Source organism: Theropithecus gelada, chromosome 2, assembly GCF_003255815.1.
Source record: "Theropithecus gelada isolate Dixy chromosome 2, Tgel_1.0, whole genome shotgun sequence".
In the NCBI taxonomy this organism is placed as follows: Eukaryota; Metazoa; Chordata; class Mammalia; order Primates; family Cercopithecidae; genus Theropithecus; species Theropithecus gelada.
This window is the reverse complement of record NC_037669.1, coordinates 143189942-143204002: the sequence shown is the minus strand read 5'-3', so window position 1 is coordinate 143204002 and position 14061 is coordinate 143189942. Positions and strand designations below refer to the sequence as shown.

Genomic DNA, 14061 nt, shown 5'->3' with positions numbered 1-14061 from the left:
TCTCTAAGGTTCCTTCTACCATTAAAATTCTGTGATGCTATCAGTTGTATTCAAAATATTTTGTCAGTCCTACTAGGTCAATGATATTCCATTTATTATTACTGCAATAAGGAACCTGCCATGCACTATAGGATACTTTTATTATTATGCTAATTTAATTGACTATTTAAACTAGGTTAGTCCAATTTTATATCAACATATATGTGATACAGATATTTTTGAAAATTAACACATAAACACAGCAGCAGCTCAGAAGAAATCAGGCCAGGACTAAAAAATCAGAAGTAACCTGGGGTTTATCTACCAGAAACATGCTCAAGTCCTTCTAACAATAAGCAGGGGAAATATGGTAACTACAATTAGTAGATAAAAGGACTAACACTGGTAGATACAAACATCAAAAAAAGTTTAATGTTATTTTTAAATTGATCAGCATTAGTTTATTTTATATACCTTTTTTCAAAGAAATTCAGCATAACGTCATCCTAAATTATAAATTAGACAAAGATAATGTGAAGAATTGGGAGTTAATTCTTTCACATTGCATTTGCAAAATTACTGAAAGGAGTAAGTCTCAACTTCAATTTTTTTCTTAAAATTACTACATGAACATTTAAAACATTTCAAATACAAAAACATGCTATGCATAAACAGTAATGTGTGTGTTTTGCATGTTAGGTACAAATGTTCACGTATGGATTTATTTCTTATCAGAACTTTTTACATAAAATGTTAACATATATATGTATATACTATTCTATAACATGTTTCATTATAAATATATTTGAAGATGATATAATACCCACACGTACATATTCATCCTGTTCTTTTAAATACAACCCGCAACATTTGATATTCACTTTTAGATTACAAAATAAAAGAGAAGCACACCTGTTCGGTTGTCATCTGTACTGCAGCATGCACTGGCATACTATAGCTTGGTCCAGCTCTTCCAGAGCCCCAACCACTTTCCAAATTGAATCCTAAAGCTATAATTTACAAAATAAAAAGAATAAAGCCATCAAATAAAATAGGTTTTTATCTTTTATTAAGTAGCTTTTAAAATGTTCATAACAGGCCTGGGTGCTGTGGCTCACGCCTGTAACCCCAGTACTTTGGGAGGCCAAGGCAGGTGGTTTGCTTGAGCCCAGAAGTTCGAGACTAGCCTGGGCAACACGGTGAAATTCTGTCTGTAAAAAAAATACAAAAATTAGCAGAGCATGATGGTGTGCACCTGTAGACCCAGCTACTTGGGAGGCTCAGGTGGAGGGATTGCTGGAGCACAGGAGGTCAAGGTTGCACCGAGCCATTGATTGTGGCCACTGTACTCCAGCCCAGGTGACAGAGCAAGACTCTGTCTCAAAATATATACACAAATAAATAAATAAAACGTGCATAATAAACTGCATTAAAAGCCTTGTATTTTAGAGGTTTTTAAAAAGCTAAATACTAAATCACTCAAAAAACACAAGTAATTCCACATTATTTGCACAAATTCTTGCCAAGCACTCCTTTTCGTTCACTATTAGAAGATTCTCTTTGTCTAAAATTTATCAAAAAGAATGTTTAAAGTCAGGGGTTTCCGATGTTACCATTAGGGAAAATTAGGGGAGGGTATATACGAGAATTCCTTGTATATATACTTTTTCTTTAATTTTTTTGTTTAATATCCCCTCACTATTCTGACCGTGTACATTTTTATGTGTGAATCTATTTGAATAGAGGCAAAAGGAAAAATCAGAGACTTTCTCAAAAAGACTCCTGAAAAAAACTTGTACCTTGGAGCCTTGAGCACAAATTAGCCAACAAACTCCAAGAGAGAATAAATGTTTCATAATCCCTGCATCTTATAATATCAGAATAATATTAAGTCAAACCCTAAACTTACTTTTTGGTGCAGGACCCAATTTAAATCCATGTTTCTTCAACTGATCTGAAACCGCTTTTCTATTTTCCTCTTTTCCCCAAAAAGTCATATGCAGAGGCATGGTAAAAGCATTGTTTGCACCAAAAGGAACGACCCTATTATATTTGGGAGAAAAAGAAAGGGAAATTAGAAGCATTACTTTTTATCCCCACTAAGAAGTAGTTCAATATTTTAAGTGCATCATTTACATTTTACGTGGAAGTAAAGTAACAAGGAACCAGTTGGGCAGACTTGAAAGAAAAAAAGGACAAGGAATAGAATCACAATCAGAAGAAAAGGGTGATTTTTAGAAACAGAGTGTCAGAAAAAATTGAGAAAATGGAATAAAGCACTTTTAAAAATGCAAGGATGGCCTGTAAACAAGATTGTAATATAAGTAAAGTAAGTTAAATGAAAGGGTAGAGCTTCGGCTAATGGAACCACTGAGGGTAGTAACTCATTCTGCTTGGAAAATGGGGAATGCAAGAACTTGTGATTCACTAAGTTATTCTCAATAACTGAAAAACCTGATAAACTGAAAAAGGAGAAAACAAAGTGAGACATTACTGAGCATTTATTTTATCTTCCAAACTCACCTAGGATTATGATATGAATATCCTAAAAATTAGAATTAGAATATCAAGATCCTAAATATTCTGGATACTTAAATTGAGATCACAAGTACAAATGCCTAAAAGAGAAAAGGTAACTGAAAGACTAGAAAGAGTTTAAAAAAAGAAAAAAGAAAGAAATAGGTGATAAAACTGGGAGAGCATATGCCCTAGCTAAAGGGAGAGTTCCAGTCAACTGTTGTCATATGGAAGTGACAACTCATCCAGCATTGCCAGATTTTCCACTTGTTGAGAGAAAAATAAGTTTTTTATATTTAAGGAAATAAATTAATATGTATAAAATGCAGACTAGCAAGGTATTTCAATATTAGTACTAAACGAAAAAATGTTTAAAACACTGTAGGGCAAAATGAAATTCACCTACATCATATCACAGAACACCAGTTTATAACCTCTGATATAAACAAACACTTCCAGGCCAGGCACAGTGGCTCACGCCTGTAATCCCAGCATTTTGGGAGGCTGAGGGGGGCAGATCACCTGAGGTCAAGAGTTCGAGACCAGCCTGGCCAACATGGCAAATCCCTGTTGCTACTAAAAAATACAAAAATCAGCTGGGCATGGTGGCGGGCACCTGTAGCTACTCTGGAGGCTAGGGCAGGGAGAGTTGCTTGAACCTGGGAGGCAGAGGTTGCAGTGAGCCGAGATCACACAACTGCACTACAGCCTGGGTGACAGAGTGAGACTCTGTCTCAAAATAAATAAACAAACAAACAAACACTTCCAAATTCCTAAACCTAGTTACCAAAAGGTTTGGAGAAATGGAATGTACTTCCTAATATTTGAACCAAGGTCTATTTTCTCCATGGTAATAATTCCAAAGGAAAATGAGAGGACAATTGTTTGATTGCTGGGGTAGTAGAAGTATGTAGAAGGAGAATTAAAACTTTATTTAACACATACCAAGAGTACAGTGATAGAAATTGTTAGCAAACCTTTATAGGCTCGAACAAGAAGGCCTAACTAGTTCAAAGACGACTATAATTCACAATTATTAAAACTAAATTCTGAAAGTACATTACCCTTCAACTTGTGCCAATTTGTTGTCCATGATATAGGCCAAAGCACCTGCAAGATCTTTCTTTAAATGGCCAACCTGATTTCCATTCACATTGTTTACTTTAATTGCATTCTTATCATAAGGGTTATTAGGATCTCGTTGTAATGCAACCATTTCATTATTATTAACCTAATAAAAATGATAAACAGATAATATTACATTATAAATAATAGACAATAACTTTGTTATACTTTATCTGGGATTTCCATTCATTTTTTAATGCTACTGCTAAACACTGCACATAAGAAAAATATATTTTCTTAGACACAAACTACAGAAATATTAACATATTTATTATATTCTTTAATATTACTTTTCTAATCTATATTCATTAGGAAGTTAACAAATCCTTAATGTCTAAAAAATAGTCAAACGTAAACTAGCAAATTCAAATTATCTTAAAATTTTCAACATCATAACTTCTGAAAAATAGCTAACCTTTATTGAGTGCTTACTATGTGCCAAGCATTGGTCTAAGTACATTGCACAGACTGACTTTTTAAATCCTCACAGCTCTATTGGGAGGTACTATCATTATTCCCATTTTACAAATGAAGAAACTGAAACACAGAAAAGTTAAGTAACTTGCTCAAGGTCACAAAGTTAAAAAGTAGCAGAGCTAAGATCTGAACCCAGACAGGGTGGTTCCTGAGCCTCAATTCTCCAGAATCTAAAAGTCAGGGAATAAGGCATTTATAAGTCAGGATGGAACTAGGTAAGAAAAATATATCCAGCCTTCAACTCATGCCATTCTCATTCTACTTTATTAAAAACTGTATGATGTAACTTAAATATTATGATGTATATTTTTAAAAACTGAAGGAGTGTAACACAACAAAGAATGGTAGAACAAGGACTTTCAAAAATTTCTCAATAAAAGCAACAAAAGGCCGGGCGCAGTGGCTCACTCGTGTAATCTCAGCACTTTGGGAGGCCGAGGCGGGCGGAGGTCAGGAGATCGAGACCATCCTGGCGAACATGGTGAAACCCCGTCTCTACTAAAAATACAAAAAAAAAAATTAGCCAGGCGTGGTGGCGGGCGCCTGTAGCCCCAGCTACTCAGGAGGCTGAGGCAGGAGAATGGCGTGAACCCAGGAGGCGGAGCTTGCAGTGAGCCGAGATCGCGCCACTGCACTCCAGCCTGGGCGACAGCCAGACTCTGTCTCAAAAGAAAAAAAAAAAAAAAAAGCAACAAAAAACTAGATAAATTATTTGTCAGAATCAAATGTTACAGAACACTGAGAACTAAATCAAAGGCTTGCAGAAATCTAGGTAACACTTATTCAAGAATAAAAAGAATAAACAGCTGAATAACAGTACTTCAGTCCCATCCCCAGCAATACTGTAGCCTTTAAAAATAAGAGCATGTGGCCAGGCACAGTAGCTCACGACCCCAGGAGTTTGGGAGGCTGAGGCGGGCAGATCACGAGGTCAAGAAATCAAGACCATCCTGGCCAACATGGTGAGACCCTATCTCTACTAAAAATACAAAAATTAGCTGGGTGTGGTGGCGTGCACCTGTAGTCCTAGCTACTTGGGAGGCTGAGGCAGGAGAATCGTTTGAACCTAGGAGGTGGAGGTTGCAGTGAGCCGAGATAGCACCACTGCACTTCAGCCTGGCAACAAAGCGAGACTCCATCTCAAAAAAATTAAATAAATAAATAAATAAATAAACAAACAAACATAAAAATAATAGCTTGTTGGGATCCTAGGTAAAGCCTGGCAGTCAACAGAGAAAAACAGAATGGAGTTACGGTTCTTTCAGAGATTCATTCCCAAGGAACTGTTATTCTCCTGAAGTTCCCCAGAAGACCCCACTTGCAAGGTTGACTGTATTTAACCTCTGAGCTCACCAAGTACAAAAAAACCTCCCTTGGGTGAATGTTTGTCAAAAACAATTTTCCAGGAAAGTGTTTTAACTTCATGGCTGCCTGAGGCAAAAAAACAAAAAGGCTTGTAAAGAAGAGCTAGGGAATGAGATGTCTGTGATGGCTTTGAAAAGCTCCAATGTATTTCTGGAAATCTAGAAGGCCATAAGCAGGCACAGGGCTGGTATGCATGACCAGGACTGTGCACATTCTCAAGAAAGACCTGAGAAGGCCCTAAATTCTCACCTTTGCCTGAACTTGAGGTATTTAAACAAGCTAGAAGTGAAAGCTAAAGCAGAGTTGTCAAGTGCCTTAGAATGTTGAAGGAATGTCTCAACATACAGAAGTTCTCAGCAAAGAATGTGCAATTTATTTGTTCCAGCACAATCATTAGCTGACCACTAAGCTATCCAAGTACAGACTTCAGTGACCACACACGATAAAGGATAGACATCACAGAATTAATTCAGAAAAATCACTAACACACACACAATTAATTACAAAAATCAGCAACAACAAACCACCCTGGAAGGGAGGAGAATCTGATTTCCAGACTTGCCACATTATTTAAAATGTCAAATTTTCAAGAAAAAAAGTACAAGACATGCAAAAAAATGAGAAAGTATGGTCTATACACAGAATCAATGTCAACTGTCCCCAAGAAAGTATAGATGTTTCACACAGTAGAAAAAGAATTTAAGTCAGTTATTTTAAATATGTTCAAAGGGGCTGAGCATGGTGGCTCACACTTGTAATCCCAGCACTTTAGGAGGCTGATGTGGGAGGGATCTCTTGAGGCCAGGAATCTGAGACCAGCCTGGGAAACATAGCAAGACCCCATTTCTACAAAATAAAAATAGAAAAATTAGCCAGGTATGGTGGTACATGCCTGTAGTCCCAGCTACTCAAGAGTCTGAGGTGGGAGGACTGCTTGAATCCAGTTCAAGGTTACGGTGAGCTATGATCACGCCACTGCAGTCCAGCCTGGGTAACAGAGCAAGACCTTATCTCTAAAAAAATTAAAAAGTTCAAAGACCTAAAGCAAACCATTTCTTTTGACATGAAAACGCATGTCTAAAAGCATGAAAACAATGTCTCACCAAACAGCAATTCTAGAGTCAAAAGGTACAATAACTGAAGAAAAAATTCACCAGAGAGACTCAACAGCAAATTTGAGCAGGCATAAGAAAAATCAGTGAAGCTGAAGATAGGTCAATTGAGATTATACAATCTAAGGAACAAAAAAATGAAACACATAACACAGCCTCAGAAACTTGTAACATCAAGTATACTAACATACATACATAATAAAAATACCATAAGGAGAAAAGAGAAAGGGGCAAAAAAAAAAAAATTTAAAGAAATAACAGCCAAAAACTTCCCAATTTGATGAAAACTACTACTCTACACATATAAGACGCTCAACAACTCCAACTAAAATGAACTCAAAGAGATTCACACCTGATCACATCATAATCTGTCAAAAGAAGTTTGAGACCAGCTGGGACAACAGAGCAACAGTTTCAAAAAAAAAAAAAAATTATTTAAAAAAATAAAAAATAAATTTTTAAGCATAATTTTTTGTAATTTTTGTCCTGACTAAAAAGTATATAAATTATAAATCTTTGTTGATAGGTATACTACATATATAAAGATACACCTTGTATGATAACAGCACAAAAGAAGGCAAAAGGATGGAGCTGTGAGCAAAAGTTTTTTTCGGGGGTTTTTGTTGTTGTTTTGAGACAGAGCCTTGCTCTGTCGCCAGGCTAGAGTACAGTTGCACAATCTCGGCTCACTGCAACCTCTGACTCCCTAATTCATGTGATTATCCTGCCTCAGCCTCCCGAGTAGCTGGGACTACAGGCAGGTGCCACCATGCCCAGCTAATTTTTGTATTTTTAGTAGAGATGGGGTTTCACCACATTGGCTGGGATGGTCTCGATCTCCTGACCTCGTGATCCGCCCACCTTGGCCTCCCAAAGTGCTGGGATTACAGGCATGAGCCATCATGCCCGGCCGCAAAGTTTTTTTATATACTATTAAGTTGGCACTAATCCAAACTAGGTTCTTATAAATTAAGTTGTTAATTGTAGTCCCTAAAGTAATCATATGTAACTCAAAATATATAGTAAAAGAAACAAGGGAATTAAAATGGTACACTAAAAAAAAAATCTACTTAACATAAAAGTGAGTATTGGAGGCCAGACCCAAATGCTACATATTGTATCATTCCATTTACATGAAATGTCAAGAGGAGGCAAATCCATATACACAGGAAGTAGAATGATTCATGGTTGCCAGGGAATGAGGGGTAGAGGTAATGGGAGTGACTACAAATGGGAATGAGGTTTCTTTTTGGAGTAATGAAAATGTTTTGGAACTAGATTGTAGGAGGATGGTTGCACAACCTTATGAGTATTCTAAAAACTACTCAACTGTGTACTTTAAAATGGTAAATTTTATTATAAATGTATCTCAATTTTTAAAAATTCCTTTAAAATATACAAGAAAGCGGCTTCAAACTTCTCCCAGCATCTGTCTACTGACTCAAGAGATTACAACCAGAACCAAACAGAGTATTAGACAGATATTCATCTCTAGCCCTTTGGAGATATTATCTATGAGGCATACCTATGCTCTCTCCCAGTCACCACCCCTCTGCCACTGCCTACAGGATGATCTTTTTTAAACCGTATTATGCAAATCCTAGAAAATACATAACCAAAAAAAAAAAAAAAAGCAGGGCACAAAACTAACAATTTTTGAGCATTTCATCTCAAATAAGGTATTACATAATTGTAATTTATCATAATAAGCTATCATTAACTGTCATTACAAATAACTACTAGAATTTTAAATAAAATATATGAGCCAAAATATTGGAGACTATAAAAACAAAAACATGGTTCCAGCAGCAAAAAAAAAATAGAACATATAAAAAACACACAAAGAATAACAAAAGGAATGAGAATTAATCATAACAGTATACTCATACCCTGCATAACAACATTTCAGCAATGACAGACCACATATATTATGCAATAGCAGATTATAATGGGACTTCACTATAGAAGTGTACCATTTTTTATCTTTTATACAATATTTTTACTGTACTTTTTTCATGTTATATATGCTTAAATACACAAATGTGTTACAATTGCCCACAGTATTCAGTAAAGTAACATCTTATTCACTCTACGTTCCCACAAAGAAATCACCTAACACACTTCTCAGAAAGTATCTTCATTGTTAACCAACACATAACTGTATTTTAAAATAGAAAAAGAAATAAATCACCTTATTATAAAATAAAGCCATTGATGGGTCAAAAAATAAAAAATTTAACCATACGCTTATTGAAAACACACTTAAAAAAAAAAACAACAAAACAAAGAAAAAATAAAAATAAGAATAAAAAAACACCAGAGTTAAAAATAAAGAATGATACTATATAACAAATCTTGGTGGCTAAAGGCAATGCAATACTTACACGTTTAAAGATTAAAAGATTAAATGACTCAAATTAAGGTTCAAATTGCAAGTCCAACAGAAAAAAAAAAAAGAAAATGAACCTAAGTAGAAAAACCGAATGTAAGAGAGTAATTATTAAGCCAAGAAACATAATCATTAAGAAAAATCTACGAGAGGCTGTCTTGAAATGATGTCACAGTTAATCAATAAAAAAGACACAAATGTATAATGCAAAGAATAAAAACAGGAACACAACCACCTTTTTCTTAAAGTTTTTAAAAAGTTTAATGGAGCCAATAAGGCATATAAAATTGTGTTCTGGCAGACATTTAAAAAATGGCACATTTTATCAAAATTTGACAATTCATTGTTAAGAGTACTGAAATTAAGGTTCAGAGCACCAACTTAAAACAACCAAAAAAATGGTTATTCAACTTGGAAAGAGGAACTAGAACCAAGGCATAAACGGGAGTTTAAATACGTGTTCCTTGATCTCAAAATCCTTCAGGAATAGGAGTTCTGGTCACTTGTGAGCATCACAAGTTTGTCACACCACCAAATCCCAATTCCAGAAAATCTGAGTTACAATTTTATAAGGATACATGATTACTATGCACAATTCTATGGGAATAAGTTCCACTATCTAAATAAAATGGATGCTTTTCTTCAAAAATATAAATAACCAAAATTGACCAAAGAAGTACTTAAATTACGCTGAGTGAAAAATGCCAGACTTAAAATAGTACATATTGTATAATTCAATGTACGTGAAGTTCTAGAATAGGCAAAACTTATCTATAGTGATAGAAATCAGACTTGCAGTTGCCTAGGGCAGGAGCAGGGAAAAATGATTGTAATAGGATACAAGATACTTTCAGGGAGATGGATACAATCTGTATCTTGATTGGGGTAATAGTTATCAGGTATACATCTTTGTCAAAACACTAGGATCATACATGTAAAATATGTACATTTTATCATATGTAAACCACATCTCAATAAAGAAGACAAAACTTAAAATAACAAGTATGCAAAGATAGTACCTCAATTTTTATTACTTTTTTATAATAGTGATTAACTCAAAAATGTCCATCAATAAGGAAATTATAAGTCCAATATAGATGATATTCCTAATCACATTAGGGATAATATGATCTTATTTTTATTAATATGTAATATGATTCCAATTTACATGCATATACTCACACAAGTGTAGAAGATAAGTTACGGTTCTGAATGATACACTTTAGAAGATTTAATGCTTTTTTAGCCATTTAAAAATAATGAACATGGCTGGGCGCTATGGCTCATGCCTGTAATCCCAGCACTTTGGAAGGCCAAGGTGAGTGGATCACCTGAGGTCAGGAGTTCAAGACCAGCCTGACCAACATGGCAAAACCTCATCTCTCCTAAATACAAAAAGTTAGCTGGGTGTGATGGCGCATGCCTGTAATCCCAGCTACTTAGGAGGCTGTTGCAGAAGAACCGCTTGAACCTGGGAGGCAGAGGTTGCAGTGAGCCAAGACTGCACCACTACACTCCAGCCTGGGCAACACAAGCGAGATTCTGTCTCAGAAAAAAAAAAAAAAAGAACATGTATTAATTATAAAATAAATGATATCTCAACACAGTGTTCCTGGAAAAAATAAAATTTAAAATATATATATTTGGCAAAAGAAGAAAACTGATGATTACATTTTTTCAACACACACTAGCTTACCGAGGTCACAGAGATTATTCTCAGATCCAAAATACTGATTGTTCTAAGATCAATAACTACCATAATCTAGTATTTCATGGTGGTATAAAATAATTATTGAAAACAATGTAAGTTTTGAAAAATTAGCACAAATCTGAAACAGAAAAGCTCAGAAATGCATATGAGAGCTAGAGAATACATAGATACGAAATAAGAACTGATAGATTTCAAGAATCTATTAGAAAAAACTAGAGGCTGGGCACAGAATCTCAGCACGTGGGGAGGCCAAGGTGGGCGGATCACTTGAGCCCAGGAGTTCCAGATCAGCCTGGACAACACACCAAAACCTACAAAAAAATACAAAAAAAAATACAAAAACTAGCTGGGTATGGTGGCAAACACCTGCAGTCCCAGCTACTCGGGAGGCTGAAGTGGGAGAACTGCTTGAGTCTGAGAGGCAGAGATTGCCGTGAGGCCAGATCAGGCCACTGCACTCCAGCCTGGGCAACAAAACGAAACTTGGTCTCAAAAAAAAAGGAAAAAAAAAAATCTAATTCTCTTAAGTGAAAGAGAAAATCACACTGGCCTGAAAATTCTATACAACATTAGGATATGGAGAGAAACTATATATTACAAAGATTTTAAATTCAGCCCAACTGTCATTAAGTCCTTCACAACTTTCATTTTATGAAACTGTCATTCATAAAATGCCACAATTATGACAAAAACTTAGGAAATACTGTTTCTTCCTAAGGAATCTCCTAGACAACACATTTCAGACAATCAAAAAACAACTTGTAAAGTTCCAATGTAAAGGAAATATAGGAGAAAAACAAATCCAGAACATGAAACTCCCAAGCAATCTCCTGCTGAACATGCTTCAGACACCCAAAAATAAAAAAGATTTAAGAAGCTTAAAAGTAAGAAACATACGGAGAAATGAAAGAATAAAATCCAGAAGATTTCACAAAACTACCTCCTTTTTGCAACAAATCGATGACATGAACAAGGTACTGGGGTGTGGGGGCGGGGTGTTACCCATAATAACTAAACATAACGCACTGAGACCAAGCATAGTGGCTCACTCCTGTAATCCCAACACTCTGGGAGGCTGAGGTGGGAGGGTCACTTGAGGTATTTTTTATTTTTGGGGTACAAATATTTCATTAACTTAAAGTAAAATAAAGATGAACCGTACACATCACCTGCTAATTCTCTTATTTTCTAGATTAACGCCACAAATATAATCAAAATTTAATTTAGTTATCTACTATTATACTCACTACTCCCGTGTAATAGCGTAGTCCAACCACATGACCTCTCAAACTTCCAAATAAAACGGAATCTAGTTCTTCATCACTAGTTAGGAAGTCATCTGGAGGGATAACATCTTGGAACTCAAAACGTGGAAAGAAAGTTGGATATGAGAGGCGTGGAAAATTTCCATGAACTCCATACTGCACAGTCTGCAAGTACTTCCAAACAGGATCCCTATTTTTTTTTTAAAGGCAAAGAAAAACAGTATTTAAGTACTTCCAAAGACCATATGAGTGGTTTTCTCATGCTTTACTTCAGCAAATGAAATCTCACATGGGAATCACAGTAAAGATTAATAGTTAGTTACTCTCGTTAAAGCAGGAATTGCAGTGAGTGGAGAAGGCTTCCCAGGAACTTGACCTGTTTTCAATATTGGCTCTTCTACCTGCCCCCTAGGAATTCAAAATGAAAAGCCTAGTCAGAGCTCACTAACCTCTTTCCTAGTGAAAATCATCTAAACTGAAATGTATATGATGTCTGTAAATACAATTATGGGCCAGATGTGGTAGCTCACGCCTGGAATCCCAGCACTGTGGGAGGCAGAGGCAGGTGGATCACCTGAGGTCAGGAATTTGAGACCAACCTGGCCAACATGGTGAAACCCTGTCTCTACTACAAATACAAAAATTAGCCGGGCGTGGTGGCGCACATCTGTAATCCCAGCTACTCGGGAGGCAGGAGAATCTCTTGAACCCGGGAGACGGAGGGTGCAGTGAGCCAAGATTGTGCCACTGCACTCCAGCCTGGACGAGAGCGCGAGACTCCATCTCAAAAAAATAAATTATTAAAAAAATAAAATTATATGCCAAAATTTCAATAGGGATTCAGCTACAAAAGACTTACAAAAATACAACTACTATTGTATACGAAGTTGTTTATAATTTTCCAGAAAATACATCCAAATACATCCAGCATCCATCACTGTAACTCCCTCCGAGCAGAACACTTACTTTATTCTGGTATCTAAACCACGCCACCGTGGGAAATTGGCCCCAAGCCACCCGTACCCGCCTCCCGTCGCTGGTTTAAGCATTACCCCAAACCCGTTACGTGTAACTGTTTCGGGAATGACCATAAAAAACAATTTGGACAATGAAAAGTGAGGGGAAGTCTACTGGAGCATTGCAGAAAGTTTCCATTCTCCTAAGAACAGTCGCTTATTTGCGCTGCGTTTTCCTTGCAAGTGGCGCATTCTCTCTATTAGCTCCTCTGCAAATACGTATCTGCACGTCTGTGCATACACATAAGCTGTGAGCCACTTGGGGACAACGGCTGGCTTACTCGGCCCTCCACCGAGCATAATGCCTGCCGCACAGTGGGTATCTAATGGATGTTTTGTTGAATAACGCATGGGCCGAGAGGCTTTAAGCCCCAGGCCCCCCACAGTCGGTGACAGAGATTTCCCAAGTCCCTAACACGAGACTCGCCCTAATAGCCCCTACTCGCCAGCCAAGACAATGCATTTATTTCTCCCGCGGCCACATATGCGACCAACAGAACGAATACAGCTGCACAAATAGCCCGGGGAACGTGGAGGAACGCGGGGAAGGTCAGGTTCATTTGGGGACGCCTCCAGGCCCTTAGCCCCAGCGCCCCACCCCCTCCGCCCCCTTCACCTCTTGAACATCCAGGACATGGCGCTGAGTGGGATGACAAGAGGAGCCCCTCGGCTCCCCTGGATCGTTCTCGAGCCGCCTCGATAAGCCTCGTTCCAGGTCCCGCAGCCCTGAAGCCGGGAACAAATTCCGAGCGCCGGATAAGCAGCGCACGACTGAAAGATAAGTCGCTGCGAGTCTAGTCAGACGTCGACGCCGTCTCCTTCTAGCAACAATCTGGGAGACCAGCGTCGCTCTGTGACTGGCACTAGGAAAGCCCAATCACGAAGAGAAGAGTGCGGAGCCAAACCAATCAGAGCACAGAAGGGAGGGCAACTCCGCCCCGCTGCCATTCAAAGACTGCGGGGGGTCCCGGCTGCAAGGGTGGTTCCATCCGGGTTCTTCCCCGCCCCCAAGGCGGGCGCGCGGGAAAGCCACGAGGCCCCAGGAGTGCGACTGCAGTGCCTGCGGTGCCGGCGTTTTGTTTGATTCCCTGCCTTAAACGGAGGG

General features: G+C 37.6%; 1 protein-coding gene across 4 annotated transcripts in view; it reads right to left on the bottom strand.

Moving 5' to 3' along the window:
* HLTF (helicase like transcription factor) overlaps positions 1 to 13811 on the bottom strand; it is a 54533-nt gene extending 40722 nt beyond the window's left edge. For all 4 annotated transcript variants that reach the window (XM_025376330.1, XM_025376331.1, XM_025376332.1 and 1 more), the window contains exons 1-5: positions 13573 to 13811; positions 11923 to 12130; positions 3561 to 3727; positions 1889 to 2022; positions 892 to 989 (exon numbers count right to left, since the gene is read on the bottom strand). In XM_025376330.1, the coding sequence (XP_025232115.1) occupies positions 892 to 989; positions 1889 to 2022; positions 3561 to 3727; positions 11923 to 12130; positions 13573 to 13592 (627 nt within the window). In that variant the 5' untranslated portion in view covers positions 13593 to 13811. The remainder of the gene's footprint in view (positions 1 to 891; positions 990 to 1888; positions 2023 to 3560; positions 3728 to 11922; positions 12131 to 13572) is intronic.
* Between the last annotated feature and the right edge of the window lie 250 nt (positions 13812 to 14061).